We start from the raw sequence: 21,212 nt of genomic DNA on the forward strand, positions 1-21,212 counted from the left end.
AAACAGTACTGGCAAACATGTAGAGAAAAGGGAACCTTTGTGCACTATTGGTGGGAATGTAGATTGTTGCAGCCACTGTAGAAGACAGTATGGTGGATCTTCAAAAAATTAAAAGTAGAACTACCATATGATCAAACAATTCAACTTCTGGGTATTTATCCAAAGGAAATAAGAACACTAAAGCAAAAAGATACATGCACCCGTATTGTCTATGTAATGTAAATAGCATTATTTACAATAGCCAAGATATGGAAGCAATCTAAGTGGCCATTGATGGTTAAATGGATAGGGAAAATGTGTCATATATATATATATGAATGGAATCTTGGCATTTGCAACAACAAGAATGGACCTTGAGGGGATTATGCTAAGTAAAATAAGTTAAACAGAGAAAGACAAATATTATATGATCTCACTTATATGTAGAATTTTTTTTAAAAAGTTCATAGACATAATTGATGGTTGCCAAAGGTGGGGGGTTAGGGGTAGATGAAATGGGTGAAGGGGTATCAAAAGGTACGAACTTCCAATTAAATAAATAAGTCATAAGGATGTAATGTACAGCATAGTTAATAATACTGTATTGCATATTTGAGAAGTGCTAATAGAGTAAATCTTAAAAGTTCTCATTGCCAAAAAAAAATGAGCTATATATGGTGATTGATGTTAAACTAGACTTGTGATCATTTCACGTACAGATATTGAACTATTATGTTGTATACCTGAAACCAATATGTGTCAAATACATCTCCACTGAAAAAAAGAAAAAGAAAGCTTTTTCTCTAAGACCAGGAACAATACAAGGTTGCCCACTCTCACCACTCCCACTAAACATAGTACTAGAAATCTTAGCCAGAGCAATCAGCCAGAAAAAGAAATCACAGATATCCAAATCAGAAAGGGAAAAAAATGGAAGTGTCTCTTTTTGCAGATGACATCATCTTATATATAGAAAACCCTAAAGACTCCACCAAAAAAACTGTTAGAACTAATTAGAAAATTCAGTAAAGTTGCCGAATATGGAATCAACAGTGAACTATCTGGAAAAGAAAGAAAACAATCCCATTTAAATAGCATAAAAAATTAAATATTTAGGAATAAATTTAATTAAGGAGGTAAAATAACTTTACACTGAGAACTATAAAACAATGATGAAAGAAATTGAAGGGACACCTGGGTGATGACTCAGTTTGTCGAGCGTCTGCCTTTGGCTCAGGTCATGATCCCAGGGTCCTGTGATCAAGCCCCACATTGGGCTCCCCACTCAGTGGAAACCTGCTTGTCTCTCTCCTGCTCCTTCTGCTTGTGTATGTGCCCTCTCTCTCTTTCTCTGTGTCAAATAAATAAATAAAATCTTTAAAAAAGAAAGAAAGAAAGAAATTGAAGGAGACACAAATAGAAAAATATCTCATGCTCATGGATCAAAAAAATTGGTAAATGTCAGAATGTTCATACTAACTGAAATCATCTACAGATTCAGTGCAATCCCAATGACAGTTTTTCAGAATCAGAAAAAAAAATCTAAAATTTGTGTGAAAACACAGAAGACCCTGAATAGCCAAAACAATCCTGAGAAAGAAGAACAAAGCTGGAGGCATCACACTTTCTGATTGCAAGCTCTATTGCAAAACTCTGGTAATCAAAACAGTATGATACTGCCATAAAAGTTGATATGTAGACCAATGGAACAGAATTAAGAGCCCAGAAATAAACCTATGCATATATCATTAAATAATATTTGACAAGGAAGCTAAGAATATTTAATGGGGAAATGATAGTTTCTTTAATAAATGGTGTGAGGAAAACTGGACAGCCATATGCAAAAGAATAAAACTGCACCCCTATCTTATATCTCTTATAAAAATTAAAATAGATTAAATATTTAAACATAAGACCTGAAACCATAAACCTCCCAGAAGTAAACATGGATAAAAAAGCTTTTTGACATTGGTCTTGGTAATGATTTTTTAATTATGACATCAAAAGCTACAAAAGCAAAAATTATGACATCAAAAGCTACAAAAGTAGTGGGACTACATGAACTAAAAAACGTCCGCACAGCCAAAAAAGCATCAACAAAATGAAAGGGCAGCCTACACAACGGGAAAATATATTTGCAAACCACGTATCTGATAAGGGTTAATATCCAAAACATATAAAGAACTCCTATAACTGAAGAGAAAAAAAAAATCATCCAATAAGAAAGTGGACAAGTGACCCAAGTAGATATTTTTCCAAAGAAGATATTCAGAATCTAACAGGTATATGAAAAGTTGCTCAACATCACCCATCATCATGCAAATCAAAAGCACAGTGAGGTATTGCCTCACACCAGTTGGAGTAGATATTATGAAAAAGCCAAGAGGTAACAGGCATTGGCAAGGATGTGGTGAAGAGGAAGCCGTTGTGCACTGTTGGTGGGAATGTAAATTGGTGCGATTACTATGGAAAACAGTATGGAAGTTCTTCAAAAAATTAAAAATAGACTACCATGTGATCCAGCAATTCTACTTCTGAGTATATAGCCAAAGAGAATGAAATTACCATCTTGAGACAATATTAGCACCCCCACGTTCACAGCAACGTTATTTACAATAGACAAGACAACCTAAATGTCCATCAATAAGTGAATGGGTACAGATAATGTATCTACACTTACTGGAATATTATTCAGTCATAAAAATGGAAATCCTATTATTTGTGACAACATAATGAACCTTAGGGGCCTTATGCTAAGTGAAATAAGTCAGACAGAGAAAGACAAATACCGTATGTTATCAGTTATATGTGGAATATAAACATGAAGCCATAAAAGAGAATCAATTGGTAGTTGCCAGTGGTTTTACTCATGCAAAGCACTAAAGGTTTATCCCCTTTGTAGGCTACCAAATGATAAATGATTCAACTAGAACTTAGAAAGACGGAGACTGTAACTGAATTAGTTTATCTAGGGCTGGCTGCAGTTACCTTACATGAGCAGTTTTGTGTGGTCATTTTAGTAGAGCTCTGAGAGGAAGAAGGAGAGGCTTAGACCTTGGCAGTAGGACGAGGAGAAGACCTCGAATGCTTAAGTTAGTGTCTCTTGAAGCTTCAGTGACACGATTGTTAAAGGGGGAACGAATATAGTGTACTTGTATTCTGAATAAATGAGTATAAGCTGAAAAATGTTTGCTGACTTGAACAGCTGGGGCCAAAGTCCCAAACACCTCACAGATAAAACAGGAAGAGGGGCACCTGGGTGGCTCAATGGGGTTAAAGCCTCTGCCTTCGGCTCAGGTCATGATCCCAGGGTCCTGGGATCCAGCCCCACATAGGGCTTTCTGCTCAGCAGGGAGCCTGTTTCCCCACCCTCCCCTGCTTACCTCTCTGCCTACTTGTGATCTCTGTCAAGTAAATAAATAAAAACTTAACAAAACAAAACAAAACAGGAATAAGCAATTGTTGATAGAATCAAAATGACAACAGCAAAGTGTACTTACTTAACTTTAGGAGGTTTTATTTAATTTGTGTATTTCATGGTTTATAAGTAGAAAATAGAAGTGGCCAATTTGTGTAGAAATTTAAATAAATGTAGTTACATTTCTGAGTGTAACCTAAGTTACATTTCTAAACCTAGTTACATTTGTAGCTCAGTTTGACAAACTTTACTAACTTGGCCCCTAATTAGAAAACAAAGGTGTAGTCGAAATGGAAAGGGAATAAGGAGAGAAGGGGGATGTAAAATAGACCTCTACTTGAATGAAGTATTCAGACAGAGAATTTAATCTAACAAAGGTGTCAAATACCATAATCAGCCAAGGTCAGACTTTCAGAGAAATGACATTGATAGTAAATGTTTACAGGGGCACCTGGGTGGCTCAGTTAGTTAAGCATCTGCCTTCAGCTCAGGTCCTGATCTCAGGGTCCTGGGATCCTGTTGGAGTTCCGTGTTGGGCTTCCTGCTCAGGGGCGAAGAAGCCTGCTTCTCCCTCTCCCTCCACTCCTCTCTACCACTGGTGTGTGTACTCTCTCTCTCAAATAAATATTTTTTTTAAAAAAGTAAATGTTTACATAATAGTTATATCTTAGGATACTGCGTTAAGGATAAAATCTTTTTCTGTTTGCCTGATGTATTTTCTAGAATATTAGATACATATCTTGTCTAAATTCCTTCAGTTCATTGATACCACAATTTAGAGATTTGTTCCTTGGATTTCGGATTTCATTATCTGTTCAGATAAAAATGCCTCTGGAAGGGGTATATTAGATTTTATCATTTAACTCTTAATGATAAAAGTTCATAAAATTCTTTCCTAAAAACTTTTTATGTAAAAAGAAAATAACAACATCAAGAAGACTGTGGGAAGACAGCATCTCACTATCAAAATAAAAATTACATTTATACTTTGACCCACAAATCCCTCTTTTGTGAGTATTATTGAGGGGGAAAAAGCAATATGTCTTGTAATGTACATAGAATGTTATCTTTTGGGGTGCCTGGGTGGCTCAGTGGGTTGGGCCTCTGCCTTCAGCTCAGGTCCTGTTCTCAGGGTCCTAGGATCGAGCCCCTCATTGGGATCTCTGATCAGCAGGAGCCTGCTTCCCTCTCCCCCTCTGCCTTCCTCTCTGCCTACTTGTGATGTCTCTCTCTCTGTCAAATAAATTTTAAAAACTTAAAAAAAAATGTTATCTTTTATGTAGGAAAGGGAAAAAATAAAATAAGTGTGATTCTTTTATTTGCATAAAGAAACACTAGCAGGATACATGCAAAATGATTGAGTGTAGTTACGAAGTTATGCCATAGAAGTAGGGAGCAGGTACAGGAATTCTGATACAGAGACAGAGAGGAGTAAGACTTTTACCTTTGCATACTTTTGCATTGTATTGATTTTTGAATCATGTGACTGTATTACCTGTTTTTTTTTTTTAAAGATTTTTATTTATTTATTTGACAGAGAGAGATCACAAGTAGGCAGAGAGGCAGGCAGAGAGAGAATGAGAGGGAAGCAGGCTCCTCGTGGAGCAGAGAGCCCGATGCGGGACTCGATCCCAGGACCCTGAGATCATGACCCGAGCCGAAGGCAGCGGCTTAAACCACTGAGCCACCCAGGCGCCCTGTATTACCTGTTTTTAAGATGGCTGAATGAGTGAATAAAAGGATGATTGAAATTCACAAAAGAGCGAAGTTCATTTCAAGTGAGGAAACTGGTAGGTTTGAACACAAATTTTGTCTGTTTTGTTGCTGAAGGCTGACTCTAAAGAGGTTCATTCACTAGAGGCCTTCAGCCGTTAATACAGAGGACTGTTAACAGGAAGGAACTTTTCTGACATTCTGGCCAAACGCCGCTCAGCCGTGTTCTATATGGATCTATTTTCCTGTAGATGCCAGAAGAACAAGCATTCTGTGTTTTGGTGAAAATCATGTATGACTACGGCTTACGAGATCTCTACAAAAACAACTTTGAAGATCTTCATTGCAAGTTCTATCAGTTGGAGAGACTAATACAGGTAAATAAAAATTAGGCTTTTATCACTCAGGGATTGAGTTATAGAAAATTAATAAAATTGATGAACAATAATAATTCATGAAAGTTTAATGGAATTCTACAGAAAAATGTAGATATATTTGGTTTCTGACCAGAATCTACATTTGTGTTAATATTTATTTAACCATTTGATCATTTTTAAAATAGTCTTCCATTGTAAATATTCAACTTTAATATACTTTGAAGTGTGAATATAGTGAGTTAAGTCAATGAAAAGATTCCTGATTATATTTGTAAAGAAATGAAGATATTTACAGAATAGAGATTGAAATACTAAAGAACTTTCCCTCCCTTAATTAGCCCCAGTACTATATTTAGGTCCACATGTAGAGAATTCTTAAAAGGAACAGAAAAGAATTGAAAAAGAATAAGAAACACATAAATGTTAATATAAGGACATATTAAAATTTTTTCTCCTATAATTTCATGATCTCAGTGTTTGTTACTGTTTCACAATATGTCTGTGTAAATTTATATGTATGAAGAACATATTATTTTATATATGTAAAATATTACATAATAAAAAAGACTGTGAGCAAGGGCAGGATTATTGACTAGTGCTAATAGAAGGAATTCCTGAGTAGCCTTGAAATTCCACCTGAAGTTGAAAATCTTAAATTTATAATGGGTCTGTGTCACATGCTTATATGGCTTTCTCTATCTGAGGTATTGAGAACCCAAGAGAAGTGTGAAGTAAATACATGAATGAATTGGTTCCATATTGGAGAAAAGTAAAGTGATTAAGGAGTAAGGTAATGGGGCACAGCATTAGAGATACTGGTAGGAGCCCATTGGCCTGACCTGTCAGGAGATCCATAGGTGTATAAAGAGGACATGAAATCAATAAGAGACTAAAAGACTAGAACAGGGAAGACAGAGGATTAGCAATGAGGTTAAAGACAACTTTACTGGGAGAAGAGAATGTTGGAGGGTAGAAGACCTTAAAGAAGAAATGAAATAGGGGAAAGATGTTAAGGGATCTATAAACACAAAGACACATGTGCTTTCATCGGGAGAAGAAAGACTGTGTAGAAGATTCTGGGCAACTATGGACAATAAAAGCAATAGGCTTTTTTTGAGATTTAATTCTTCTAAGTAAATATTTGGGATTTTTTGCTTTCTTACCTTTTATTTTCAGAAGTTTACATTTTTTCGAAGGTCAGTATTCTTAAGAGCTTTGAGAGTCAAATAAATGTACCTGATAAATGAATAGCAAGTTGATGGTACTGTGAAGAAACCCAAACACATTTTAGCATGTGTTAGCATTCTTTGACTGGATGACCTTAGGACACCCCACTTAAAGTACCTGATGGGTACCTTTGGGTGTTTTTCTGAAAGCATTTTGTGTGGGAAGTAGGGAGTTGTTTTTGTTTGTTTTTATGATCCACTTATGAAAACAAAACTAATGTGGGCTTTTACCTGTCTTTGCTTTTCAGTTATAGGAACAGCTATGCTAATACTCTGAGCTTTACCTTTCATGCCTTTGACAAGCATTTACTTATGTAAATTGAGGGGAAAAAAGTATTAGGGTAGCAGAAAGGCATTTTTAGGAGACATCCAATTACATGCATTATACCCTTGCACAATTTCTGTAGCTTGTCAGTTTTTAATGTGAAAGATAGGTTATTTTGAAGTCTGGTTATGTTTTGGGTTTGTCTCAATACCCCAAAAATATGCCGAAGTGATTTCACAGATCCCACATGATGTTGATATTAAGTGGTCTCCAAAGAGGAGATCTATTTCTTTCCAAAGTAGTTAGGCAACCCATTTGATCAGGCGCTGGACTTGACTCTGGAGGGATGACGTTCATTAGACCATAGGTATTCTGTCAAAGTGAGCATTTACTAGAAACAAGAACAGTCAAGTGAGCAAGAGGTCATCTTTGTTATTTGTCCATGACAAGTCTGCCTTTATTTTCCTCGATCATCCTCGTCCCAGGGCTCATTTCCTATTATCACTTCCATGTAGTTACATAAAACTGAATGAATTTTGCCAAAAATCTAGAGTGGTTGTAGAAAGCTAGTCATAAATTACAGTTGTGGTAGGAAATAAAGCTTCTCAGTTTTCCACTTTGACTTTTTAGGAGCAGTTACCGGACCTGCATCACCATTTTTGTGTTCTGAACCTGGAAGGTCATATGTATGCCTCCCAGTGGTTCCTCACTCTTTTTACAGCCAAGTTCCCACTCTGCATGGTCTTCCACATCATCGACTTGCTGCTCTGTGAGGTAGAGTGACTGCATCTCTCATACCTAAGCCAAAAGAGAAAATAGTTTCTATTTAAAGTGGTCATAATAGTCATTTTATTTTTTCCTATAAATTAAGCCATAAATATTGACCAGGAAGTTCTATTTGATGTTTTAGTAAAGACTATTTTAATTATAATTTTATTATTTGTGAGAAATGAATATGTTAAGGCATGTAAAATTCCTACAAAGTAAGGTAGGTAATTAAATATGTGTAATTAAAGTTCATAATAAGCCTTTATCTGTGTAATAATGTATTACTAATATAAAGGACCTTTAAAGTTATATAAATGAATTCAAAATCAGGTGTTTTGAATAGTAATGTAATTATACTTCCAAGAGTGAATATAAATGAAATTATATAGTAATCCGTATTTTATTTTATCTTTTCTTTTCCTTTTCTTTCTTTTCACCAGTACAGTTAACATACACTGTTATGTTAATTTCAGGTGTACAATATAGTGTGATTCAACAGCTCCATACATCACCCAGCACTCATCATAACAGGTGTACTCTTTAATCCCCATTACCTATTTAACCTCCACCCACCTCCCCTCTGGTAACCACTAAGTTTGTTTTCTAATTATACAGTAATTTAATCCTCAATTCATAAGATGTTTCTAATGTATATGATGTTTGAGACTCCTACACTAACCCTTCTCTACCATATATTTTCACAGAATATTTAAAAAACGAATTTGCAAATTCCTTAGGTATCTGATTTGTTTCATGTATTGTTTTTAGTTCCCGAGGTGGCTGCATTTATTCACTTTACTCTTTTACAGAAATAAGCAGCATTACACATGCATACCTTGTATCCTGCCAGTCAAAATGTTTAACAGTCTTAGCAGCGGTTGCTAGATGAGAAGTTTTTTTTTTATTTGGGATATAAATGTGTATAAATTATCGTTGTCTTAAATTAGAAAGCTAGAGTGGGCGCCTGGGTGGCTCAGTGGTTTAAGCCGCTGCCTTCGGCTCAGGTCATGATCTCAGGGTCCTGGGATCGAGTCCTGCATCGGGCTCTCTGCTCCACGGGGAGCCTGCTTCCTCCTCTCTCTCTGCCTGCCTCTCTGCCTACTTGTGATCTCTCTCTGTCAAATAAATAGATAAAATCTTTAAAAAAAAAAATTAGAAAGCTAGAGTAATCAAAAGTATAAGCCTAACATAATCTAAACGGTTTTGTATTAGTGCACAACTTGTTATACATGGTTTCCTTTCTTAACCATTCCAATCGTATTAATCAAATTATAAAAAAACGATTAAAAGAGATAAAAATGCATAAACTGCGCAAAGCATGGCTGGGATTTCTCAGCCTACCACTGCAGGAAGTGTCTCTTGCGCAAGCATCGCTGGACTCTGCTCCTCAGAGGTTCTAGCTTGAAAGTTGCAGAGTATTTTATAAAGGTGTAAGTAAGATCTTTAAACATTTGTAACATATTTTTTTTAAAAAGATTTATTTATTTTATTTGAGAGCCAGAGAGAGAGAAAGAGAGAGAGGAGGGGCAATGGGAGAGAATCTCCAGCAGACTCCCTGCTGAGCACAAAGCTGGAGGCAGGGCTGGATCTCACCACCCTGAGATTATGACCTGAGCTGAAATCCAGAGTCAGACCCTTCACCATCTGGGCCACCCAGGCGTCCTCATTTGTGATATTTTAATAAAGAAAGGCTCAGTGACTTGCTGAAGGTCACAGAGTAAGTTCCCTAATTCTGAATATATAACAGCTGGCAAACCTGATTAATAACACATTGACTCTCCTATTTGTCTTACTTACAAATTAGTTTCTAAAATGCCTATCTAAATTTAACCTAAAGGAAGAAGGCAAAATTAGGAGTTAGAACCTCACTCAAAGTCAAAATGGTGTGATCTCTGTACACACAAATTTAGGCATTTGGCTAACTTTTCTGACTCCTCAAATTTAGTGCAGTGCTGTTCAAAAGTAAAAACCAGATTTATGTCTTTGACTTCTGTGATCTTAAAGTAATACTAAAATTTATTTTTGATAAATAAATGTTCGTATGTCCTATTCATTTCATACTGAGCTGAGTTTAGTATTTCACGGTATTTTAAAAAAATAGGAAAGTGAGGGTATGACATTTTAACAGTTTTGTATATAATAGGGGCTTGCAAAAGTTAATATTGCTTCAAATTTTTTGCCGAAAGAGATTATCTAATTTCATACTAGGTTAGTTTTATAATGTTCATTATAGAAATCACACCAGTAAAATTGGATTTCTTGGTCATTTTTGGCAATAGTAACACTATCCTCTAGTTCACTGGAGTGATGCCTTTCTAAAATCTTCTCTATGTGAGTGATTCCATACCTGACATTGGGGCATTGTCTGTGGGTCTTCTGGAACCCAGATTCACAATTTCTCAGGAAATTTTATTTTAACGATATTTGAATTTCTGATGTCAGTTGCTAAGAAAATTAGCAACATTTACAGTAGGGAAAAGAAAATTTATAAGCATTATCACTTACTAGCTATGATTTAATTATAATATTTGAAAGATCTTAATGCTTGTGAAAATTAATAGGAGATCATAGATACTACTTTCCCTTCCCTTAAATCTGTACTCTGTAGCTGTTTAAGGAAGTTGCGTAGATTTCCAAAACATGGAGTAAGTTGTAATCACAGGATCATGGTAACCAGGGAAATAAATAATAATATCCTTTAACAGTTCAAAATAAACTTTATTGGGAACAGTATCAGGATATTCATTCTTTCCCCTAACTTGTCTTTGTCAGAGGATTATTTTGCAAAGGAAATTTTTAGATAAACTTTTATTTCCTGCCTGTCTGTATTTTCTCTTTGCCCCTTTCCTTCTTGTAGTTAATAAAATATTTATATCAAAACTCGTCTTTCATATGTGGTAGAATATTCTGAAAGAAATGATAACATAGTCTTAAATAGAATCATCTATACATATTTTTGTCATATTCTTTTTTAAGGAAAATGATTCAAATCTTCATCACTATGAATTAATGTATATATACCACATCTTTATCCATTTATCTGTCAATGGACATCTAGGTTCTTTCCATAGTTTGGCTATTGTGGACATTGCTGCTATGAACATTCAGGTGCACCTGCCCCTTCGGATCACTACATTTGTATCTTTGGGGTAAAAACGCAGTAGTGCGATTGCTGGGTCGTAGAGTAGCTCTATTTTAAAGTTTTTGAGGCTGCATACTGTTTTCCAGAGTGGCTGCACCAGCTTGCATTCCCACCAACAGGGTAGGAGGGTTCCCCTTTGCATCCTTACCAAGGTGTGCCATTTCCTGACTTGTTAATTTTAGCCATTCTGACCAGTGTGAGGTGATACCTCATCGTAGTTTTAATTTGTTTTTCCCTGATGCCAAGCGATGTTGAGCATTCTTTCATGTGTCTGTTGGCCATTTGGATGCCTTCTTTGGAGAAATGCCTGACAACAGGATTTTAAACTAGAGTTTGAAAAAAACATCTTATTAGGCTGAGATAAATGGAACTTTCCATAAATTATCATGTAGGCAATAATTGAAATTAAAACTTTTTTTAAAAGAACAAAACCTTCTATATTTTATTGTCTGCTTCTATGGGGAGAGATAAGAAAAAGACTAGAAGTATTAACACAGTGTAAATATTGTGCTGTTAATTCATTAAGAATAGAGCATTGTCTTTTTTAAAGAGCTTTTTGTGAAAGTGTAACAGATTAAAAGAAAATATGCAACAATTAGTGTAAAACGTGATTTTTTACATTTTTCGTAAAGGTGAACATAACTAATGTAACAAGCACCCAGATTTTTTAAAAAAGCCAAACACTATGTGCATTTCAGGAGCCGTCCTCCCCTTCACTGCCCCTGTGGTCACTACCTCTCTGAAGAGTAATCACTGTCCCGACTTCTGGCACTGTAGGATTATGAGTTTTGATTTTTTTTTAATCAAATTTCAAACTTTAACTTTAGATGGAATAACACAATATGAACTCTTCTTATCAAGGTTTCATTTATCATTATGTTTTGACATTCATCCATATAATAGTTGCATTTAGGTTTGGTTCATTTGTTCCACTGTATGAATATATTGTAATATATCCATTCTTCCATTGTATTGTTGATGGGCATTTAGGTTGTTCCAGATGAGTGTAATTGTTAAGTAGTGTTGCTACGAACATTCTTGAACTTACCTTTTGGTAAGCATATGAATGTACTTCTGTGGGTACACATCTAGGAGTGGAATTGCTGGGTTAGGGCATGTATACACTAGATTTAGTAGATGCCATCAAGCAGCTTTTTCAAAGTATTTTGAGCATTACCCTTTGAGTTGTTTTTATTCGGTGGAAGTCTTCCTTGTGATCAAAGGTAGGATTTTATTTTACTGTGTTTTGTTTTGTTTTTTAGAGGGCAGATCCTAGATCAGATTAGAGTTCATGAATATGGAACAAAATGACACTCATTTAGTTGAAAACTCATTGACTTGATCTTTGAAGTTGCATACAGATGAGAACTTAGATCTGGATTTAAGAGCTGACTCACTTCTGTGCTTGTACGAGAGAAGTTCACCTGGTGGGAAAAGTCCAGCAGTGTATTCGGTTACAGAAGGAGCGACATAGAAGACAGTTTAACATTGGAGTTAAGATATTTGGGTTTTTTATTTAACCCTTCCTGCATCACTTTGTTTATCTTACTTTACCTGCATATGTCTCAGTTTTTTTCTCTGTCAAATGATGCTAACAAAACCTACCTCCCAGGTTTATTTTAAGGACTGAATGAGATTATGAAGTGCTTAGCACTGTGCCTACTACATAGTAAATACCAAGTTAGTAATATAACCTTCCATTCTGCTCTGTCCATCTATATAGCTCTTTTATTGCCTCTCGGTTTTTCCGGTTAGCTAGATGACACCAGAGGTTCCTAAGAGAGTAGGTTAACTAGCTGTTTGTTCTTTCTTACCTTTTTAACCACCTTTGTTTCCCTCTAGTTGAGATGCTTTTTTGCTAAAACCAAAATTTTAGCCATTGACCTTAATAGAAGTTCAATTCTGTTTTATAATTTTATTTTATTTCTAACTCTATTAGTTGGCTAATGACTCAAGTAGTCCTCGAAGGTGTTTTTTTTCTTCTGCTTTCTTTCAGAAAACATAGGAAAAAAACCCAGTATTTCTTTTAGTCTTGACAAGATAACTGACAGATGATGTTTGAAGTTGGCTCTTCCCCAATAGTTCAATTTTTAGAGTATCAAATTATATTCAGCTTTATATAGTAACTTGATATTTCGTGGAATATAAGGAAATCATTGACCCTTCAAATTAGAATATATTTCTTGTCTCTCCTTTCTTAGGGTGATGAAAAAAATGACATTTCAGTACTTCAATATTTAATTAAATACCACCAAGTATGTACCCCCTTTCGAAAGTTTTCTGAGCTGTAGAGTAGATTCATTATATAATATTCTTATCCCTTGCCCCCATTTTCTCCCTCAAACAGTAATATTTGAATTTTTTTATTGCGATACAGCTGACACATAACATTGTATAAGTTTGAAGTATGCAATGTATTGATCTGATTGATTTCTTTTCTTTTTTTTAAAGATTGTATTTATCTGACAGACAGAGATCACAAGCAGGTAGAGAGGCAGGCAGAGAGAGGGGGGAAGCAGGCTTCCTGCTAAGCAGAGAACCTGATGCAGGCTTGAACCCAGGACCCTGAGATCATGACCTGAGCCGAAAGCAGAGGCTCAACCCACTGAGCCACCGAGGTGCCCCGATCTGATTCATTTCTGTAGTGCAATATGATTACCATACTAGCATTAGCTGACATCTTTATCAAGTAATATGTTGAATTTAAAATGTATTAGAATGAGCATAGGGGACATAAACATAAATTCTGTAAAAACTTTAAGAGTAGTATTTGGCTATAAGAGTAGGGGAAAAAAGCTTTGACCAACCAATAAATACAGTAAAGATTATTTTAAAGTTTTCTTACCAATAGAAATCTTCAGGACTAGGAAAAAAAAAAAACTCTCTCAAATCTCGTTTCTGGATTTTAACTTCTTTCTCACCTACAAGGGTTTTATGGTTCTCACATCAGTTGTCTTGCAGCTGTTTCTTGCGTTTGCATTAGTTTTGACATTACAGAAGTCGAAACCTCACATTTAAATGGCAGAACCATGGTCTGTGCTTCCTGTGATTTTATTTTATTTTTTTTAAAGATTTTATTTATTTATTTGACAGAGAGAGAGAGATCACAAGTAGGCAGAGAGGCAGGCAGAGGGAAAGGGAGAAGTAGGCTCTCCGCTGAGCAGAGAGCCCAATGCAGAACTCAATCCCGGGACCCCAGGATCGTGACCTGAGCCGAAGGCAGATGCCTAACTGACTGAGCCACCCAGGCACCCCATGATTTTAAAGGAATATTCACTCTCATTCATTTATTCAGCAAACATTTATTGAACTGCTTCTAAATGCTTGACACCATTCAGGTTTGGGCATGTAACAGTAAAGAAAAGGAGGCAAAACTCTTCTCTTCATTACATTTCTTTATCCTTGTGGAAGACACAGACAATGAACAAATGACTAAGTAGAATATATGATCTATCAGAAGTGTTAAGTGCTTTGGGAAAAGATGGAGGAAGAGAAATATAACAAGTCTTAATAGGGACTTCTGACCATTGTAGATAATTTAGGTTTTACTGGACCAAGATGGGAAACAGCAGAACAGTTTTAAGTGGAGTGGTAAACTCTGATATATATTTTATCTTCACCACTCAGGTTGCACTATTGGGTACAAAGGGAAAAGTTGGGGACCAGTTATGAGGCATAACCTGGGTTGCTTAGACCAAGTTAGTGGTCGTGAGCATGGTGAGAAGTGGTTGAATTCTAGACAGATTATAAAAGTAGAGAGGACAGGATGTGCTAATGGATCATGTGGGGGTTTATTGATTTTATTGATTATATATTTTCATTTAACATAGTGGTGAAAGGGAAGGGTGGCTAATTATGCAGCTTCTATGCTTCAGGGAGCATCTTGGGGACCAATGATGTTGAGGAGTGACTGGGGCAGGTTACTCTTGCATGCTTTATTCTGGAAATGCTTGGATTACAATATCTCTGCAGTGTTTGTTCTAGAAGCAGGTTCTGGTACCCTTGGGAACATTGAAGGTCAATCTTTAGGAAATTATAGAGGGTGGAATAATTATGAAAAATGACTAGTGGAGGAATAAGCATGTCAAACCTAGTCCTTTAAAATAAATGTACATGGCAGGGAACCTGCTTCCCCCCCACCCCTCTGCCTGCCTCTCTGCCTACTTGTGATCTCTGTCTGTCAAATTAAAAAAAAATTGTGTAAAATAAAGGTACAAGTTTACTGTTAAAAATAGGAGTGGTATTTTGTTTTAGTAGAATCAAACCCACATTACTTTGGGGACTCACAAAGACTTTATATATCTCAAACCTGTTTAATAACCCACAGCATCTAATTATGTGTGAACAGTTCTCATAATCAGAACATATATCACTGACTTAAAGTTATAGGATAACAGTTTTTTTTCCAATAAAATTCTTTCAGTTTATCATGAATTAGAATAACTAAAGTTACTTTATAGTATTTTTTTTTTTGCAGAAAGCTCATTGTAGGTAAACTGTAGCATGGATTAAATAAAATAACTAAACATATTCTGTTATTTTTCTTATTTAATATTTGAAACATTTTTAAAGGCATTAAGGCATACAATGAATGCTTATATATCTATCTCCCTGGTTAAGAAACAAAATAATATGAACAAGATTAGTTTGTATATTATTAACTCCCTCTCCCAGGAAATACCCCCCTCCTTTGCCTTCCTCACATGAACCACTATACAGAATTGAATGTTTCTGTATTTTTTATTGCATATATGTGTATCTCTGAGAAACTTATAATTGAACATATTTGAAAAATATTATACTCACTGGTTTATGAAGTCCACTACTTAAAATAGGTTTAGAAAGCTGTCTTCCATCTACAAACCAGTGTCACACATACTGTTCACTTATCTCCTCACTATTCTTTCCACTTGACCCTCTCTTATCCCATTTTTCTCCATAGCATCCAGAGATCAGGTCGAGTCATTCCTCTGCTGAAAATCCTTAGGTGGTTTCCCTCTAATAAAACTCACATTGTTTCACTTTGCCCACAATCTTCCCCTTCCTTCCTCTCCAGTGGTACCCTTGGGTCAGTCTTCCTCTTACTGTACTTCATCACTGGCCTTCTTTTAGTTTCTGGAACATTTAGGGTCTTTTCAGGTCGAAAATGTGTGCATATTCTTTCCCTTCTGGCTAAGTTCTTCAGGCCTAGGGTTAAATGTTACATCCTCTAAGTTTTTCCTAATCAGTCATTCTTAAGTAGTCTAAACTTTTGGCCTTCTGTGATAGCACCCTGTAGTTAGTGGTTTTTTATTTATTTACTGTGTATTACTTTTCAAATGCCTATTTCTCTCACTAGATTATAAATTTCTGAAAAGAGAAGGCATATCTCTTTTGTGCATTACTATATATATACCTTATAATCAACTTGTAGACATACAAGGAATATCTGTTGAAGGAAAATAGGAATGCAGAATTAATGGGCAAGTTTATTCTTATCATCTTCATTTGAATGTTTTTGTGAAATCCTATAGGCTGAAAAATGGCTTTGCTCTTGAGTTTTAAGAGAAAAAAATTAATATATTTGGAAATTCCTTTTGTTTTAATTAAGATATTTTAAGAAACAGAAACCCAGACATAGTAGCCCAAGTACTGTGAGGGATTGTTATAAGTATAAAGCGAATCCAGGAGAAGATGAACAAGTAGACCTCAGGAAGGACAGGTGCCGCAGAGACTCCAGCGTTCATCTCTCTTACTCTTTATTGCTCTATATGAATTGAGTGTTCTCCCTTCTTTCCCTCTTTACTTCTTTGTGAAGTCTATGGTATCTCAGAAAGTTTTGCCATGATTGTTCAACTCTAGGACCAGCGGTTCTTGAAAATCTCCTTATATTTTTTACCTAAAATTCTAGAGGGATAACCTCACTAGTCCTGCTCCCATTTTAAGATAGCTTGTATAGTCCTAGATCTTAGGTATGCGCCACCTTAGGCTAGTTGTCCATGTCTTATTTAATATGCCGAGGAAAGGGGTAGCCTTGAGTAAGTCATATGACTGACAGCCCTCTCAACAAGAGCTGTACGTGGAGGCTCATATTCTGAGAAGCCATTCTCAGAAAACAGCACAACAGAACATTTCTAGTGTGCATATGCCCCATGCACCAAAATTCTTAGTATTGTCTGCTTTGAAATCTAGCATTTGATAAATATAAAATGTATTAAATAAAATTCTCAAAAAAAGTCTCAAAAATACCCAGTCCATAGATATTTATTTAATTAGAATGGGGAGTCACACAGTTTTAATACAGGGTATAATCTTAAAAATTATGGTCTGAAAATTATGGTTGAAGGGGTAATGGTGTTCCAAATAATTTTCATGGTACAGATTTTTCAGTAGGGTTTTGAATAAAAGCAGTGTGTAGTTTTGATCTATGTTATTTTAATGATTATTTGCAAATCTATATAAGTATTTGAATGCTTCCCATTGTCTGGAAATTGGATTGTGAAAGCATCTTCTAACATAATTGTTTAGATACATCCATTGCAATCATTAATAACAGCCCTCCAATTTATAAGTTATTTAGATTGTACAATACAGAAAGAAAGTCTGTCATATGGTAACAGCCGTAAGTGGGACCTTGGAGAGTAATTGCTTCCCTTCACCCTCCAGTTTTGTTAATTCCCAATTTTTGCTGACAAACTCTCAGGCTTCACTTTTTTTCTTTTAACAGTTTTATTTATTTATTTGAGGAAGGGGGTGTGGAGGAAGAGCAGAGGGGCAGGGACAGGCAGCCTCCATGCTGAGCACAGAGCCCAACATAGGGTTTGGGACCCTGAGATCATGACCTGAGCCAAAATCAAGAGTCAGATACTTTAATCAACTGAGCTACCCAGGCACTCCGGGCAGATAGTCTTTTTTTTTTTTTTTTTTCTTTTCAGCATAACAGTATTCATTGTTTTTGCACCATACCCAGTGCTCCATGCAATATGTGCCCTCCTTAATACCCACCACCTGGTTCTCCCAACCTCCCACCCTGGGCAGATAGTCATTATTCTTGCCCATCTTTATAGCAAATAGACCAGTGGTCTTTGCCTCTTTTAAGAAACCCCCATTATCTACTTTCATTTAAAGTTTGGAGTCTTACCACTTCTCAACATCACTAGGGTCTCTGGGTCCAAGACTCTGTTGACCTCATATATCCCAGGTGGTCCTTCTCAGGTCTATTAGAATTTCAACATGAAATGCTTCTTCTAATGACCCTGGTATTTTTGTCTTCCTTTTCAAGTACTTCACCATCAGTATCCCTTGTTTGGCATGTTTCACTAACAGTGGTTTGACCTTTATCATATTTACCTAGGGCCTGTTAATGATATCGAGACAAACAGTATCCAGCCATCAGTACTAGAATTGCTGACTGCATTGGTTTAAAAGAAGCATAATAGGACTTCCTTTTCGGAAGCTCTGATTTTTTAGAGGTCCATTTGACTTTTTGCTTCTTGTCCATGTTCTAGTAATGTAGCCCATTATGCTCTTTTTGCTGAGGAATAATGCCAGGAAATTTTCCATACTTGAACAGTTTCCTGCATAGTCCCCTGGCTCCTTGACCTCCTGGACTGCAGTATAGGCTGTGTCACAGTCTGGTAGTTGTTTCTTACTTACGGCATTTAGTGATCACAGTCTAGTTGTTCTCCAACATCCCAAATGAGGTAGATACATCTACTTCTGACCAGTTCTCTTGTTTATTTGAATTGATGGGGAAGACTCCATGTTGTCCACAAGAATCCTTAATACAGAGAAAAATTAGTGCAATCTTAGTATTTAGAATCTTTGTTTCCAAGTCACTTATTAATATTAATATAGGACTCTTCTAAGAGGATAAAAGATAGATATCCAGTAGTACTGATAAAATCCTCTAAATGCTCTTTTTTTATTAAATAGAATCAAAGCACATTTTATCTAAATAACCTTTTCTCTTGAGAAGTAAATGGCTTAAAATCAGTGACTATGGGTTGAAGCTAACATGCTGAACATATTCAGATAGCATGAGTCAACCTTGAAATACACAAAATTACCAGGCCCTGAAAAACAGGTCACCTTTGGAAGATAGATATTACTTTGTGTATGCACCTGTCTAGAAATGTCCTGTTCTTGTCCCAGATCTTATTTTTTTCAGAAATGAGTATAGTTGCTTCCTGTTTATGTCTGATTATACAGTACACAGAAATACTGCTTGTTTTGTGAGAATCCCCTTCTTAATCTCAGAAGAGCATGATGATACAGTGCAAAGTGGAAGAACAGTGAAGTCTCAGTGTTCGCTGATCAAGTTATACCAGTGAGTGTTGAAGGATGTGTGGAGTAAGTCTTCTCTGCAGGCTCAAGGTACCTGTTACAAAATTCACCTTGGGTAGGGATTCAGGAGAGATGGGGTTCCTCTCTGTGCTTCTGTCTCTATCCCACCTGGTCCTCAAAGGTAACACCTGACTCTTCCAGCCACCTGTTTCCTGGTGACTCAGGGAACCTCTCTGTGAAGCTTCCTCTCTCTTGAGTTATCTCCCTAAGACTCCATCTTTCACCTCTGCTTTTACTCCTTTGCCCTGTGGGCTTTTCTCCTCTTCTTCTGTTTGGGTCTGGGATTCAGTTACTAAGCTTTACCTGATTTTACCGTAGAGAATGTTCCCAATTCAACCAGGCTGAAAAGACTCTGAAAGAAAACAGCTAGTACTGGCCCTTGGGATCTACCACCTGTAAGATCACCAGACATTTCCCTCTACCAAGATGGTGACCTGTGGGCATAACTTTGTTCTTAAAAATCTCTACTTCATTTTTTTTCCCTAAGCTTGAATTATAAAAGACCCACTTCTATTATCCTAGGTTAGTATGTGCTGGGCCCCAAAAGGAAAAGAAAGGGTATGTTCTGCCCCACGAAGAGGATGAGAGAGGAGGAAAAATGTTTTCTGGCTCATCTGATGGCACAATTGGATTCTGCCTAACTCTTAACATTTAATAATTCCATCCGTTTTTAGGATCTTTGTCATCATATACTATTCTAGTGACAGCAAAGTATTCTCCAGCTATATTAGGCTGAGTATGAGGATGGTAGAGACCTTAAGCAGTCTGCATGAATCCGTTTTTAGGAGGTATGGAAAAAGAGAGAGAAGGTCATGGTGAAACTACAGCCCCAGCATGTATGGTAGTCTTAAGTACCAGTGCTATCTCAGGGGAAGGGCCAAATTTCCTTATTGCACAGTAGGGTCTCTGAGGCTATCCTTATTTCCACCTTTAAAATGACATTTTATTTTAAATATTTTATTTATTTATTTTAGAGAGAGTGAGTGAAAGAGAGAGCATGAGCCAGGGAGGGGGAAGAGGCAGAGGGAGAAACAGACTCCCCATGGGCAGGAAGAACAATGTGGGGCTCAATCCCAGGACCCTGGGATCATGACCCAAGTTGAAGGCAGATGCTTAACCAACTGAGCCACCCAGGCGCCCCTAAAATGACATTTTAAAATTGTGCCAGCCAACATTTTTTTTTAATCTGTATATTTTCCTCTAAGAAATATGAACCAGTTTTTTATTTTCTTGCGTAAAGATAAATTTGGATTTATCTGAAATTTAATAATAAGCCTGAGTTACATTTTACCCAGTATATTGACACTCTTCAACTTTGGAATTTTTACTACATTTGATAGAAATATTTTGAACCTACTGGAGTTTCACCCTCCTTTACCTGATTTTTCAAATCATAGAACTACTGCTAGTCAGCAAGCATCTGTTAAATATTCCTAAATTCAAGAAAAGATCATTGAATTTAATCTAGCATTTGGATAAAATCCTTGAAGAAATTAGGCATTGGTTACAACAAAATAAAAGATCCAGAACTTCTTCTACTTTCCCTAATGAAACTGTTTTAAGGATTTGTTTAGATCAGATATGAACTCAAATGTGCAAAAATGAGTGAAATAGGCTGGGTATAACATAACCCAGAATAGTGGGGACTGATGTGAATTGGAGAGTATGTGATTCATAAAAAGGAACTCACATAACATTTGTAAAAATACTGTGTGGCCAAACAGAATGCATCATCAGACTAAAGTCAGCTAAAGGTTGCTAATGGTTTGTGACCTCTGATTTAAATAACAAGATGAAATGTTATTCTTTTCTTGGGGGAAATGTGGAGGTGGTGGGTGAGTTTCTAAACTGTGATGAATTAATTAGTATATTTTTATTTTATTTATTTTTTAAATGTAGCTAGGCTAGGATTTTTTTATTTAGTATATGTTTATTTTAGAAGCCCATATTGCAAAAGTTGTATTTATGGTTATTATAGAAATAAGACATTTGAGAGGCG

General features: G+C 36.1%; 1 protein-coding gene across 4 annotated transcripts in view; it reads left to right on the top strand.

The window, feature by feature from the left end:
• RABGAP1L (RAB GTPase activating protein 1 like) overlaps nucleotides 1-21,212 on the top strand; it is a 762,787-nt gene that overhangs the window by 494,469 nt on the left and 247,106 nt on the right. For all 4 annotated transcript variants that reach the window (XM_045983134.1, XM_045983136.1, XM_045983137.1 and 1 more), the window contains exons 16-17: nucleotides 5,362-5,487; nucleotides 7,609-7,752. In XM_045983134.1, the coding sequence (XP_045839090.1) occupies nucleotides 5,362-5,487; nucleotides 7,609-7,752 (270 nt within the window). The remainder of the gene's footprint in view (nucleotides 1-5,361; nucleotides 5,488-7,608; nucleotides 7,753-21,212) is intronic.

This window comes from Meles meles, chromosome 17, assembly GCF_922984935.1.
Source record: "Meles meles chromosome 17, mMelMel3.1 paternal haplotype, whole genome shotgun sequence".
Classification (NCBI taxonomy): Eukaryota; Metazoa; Chordata; class Mammalia; order Carnivora; family Mustelidae; genus Meles; species Meles meles.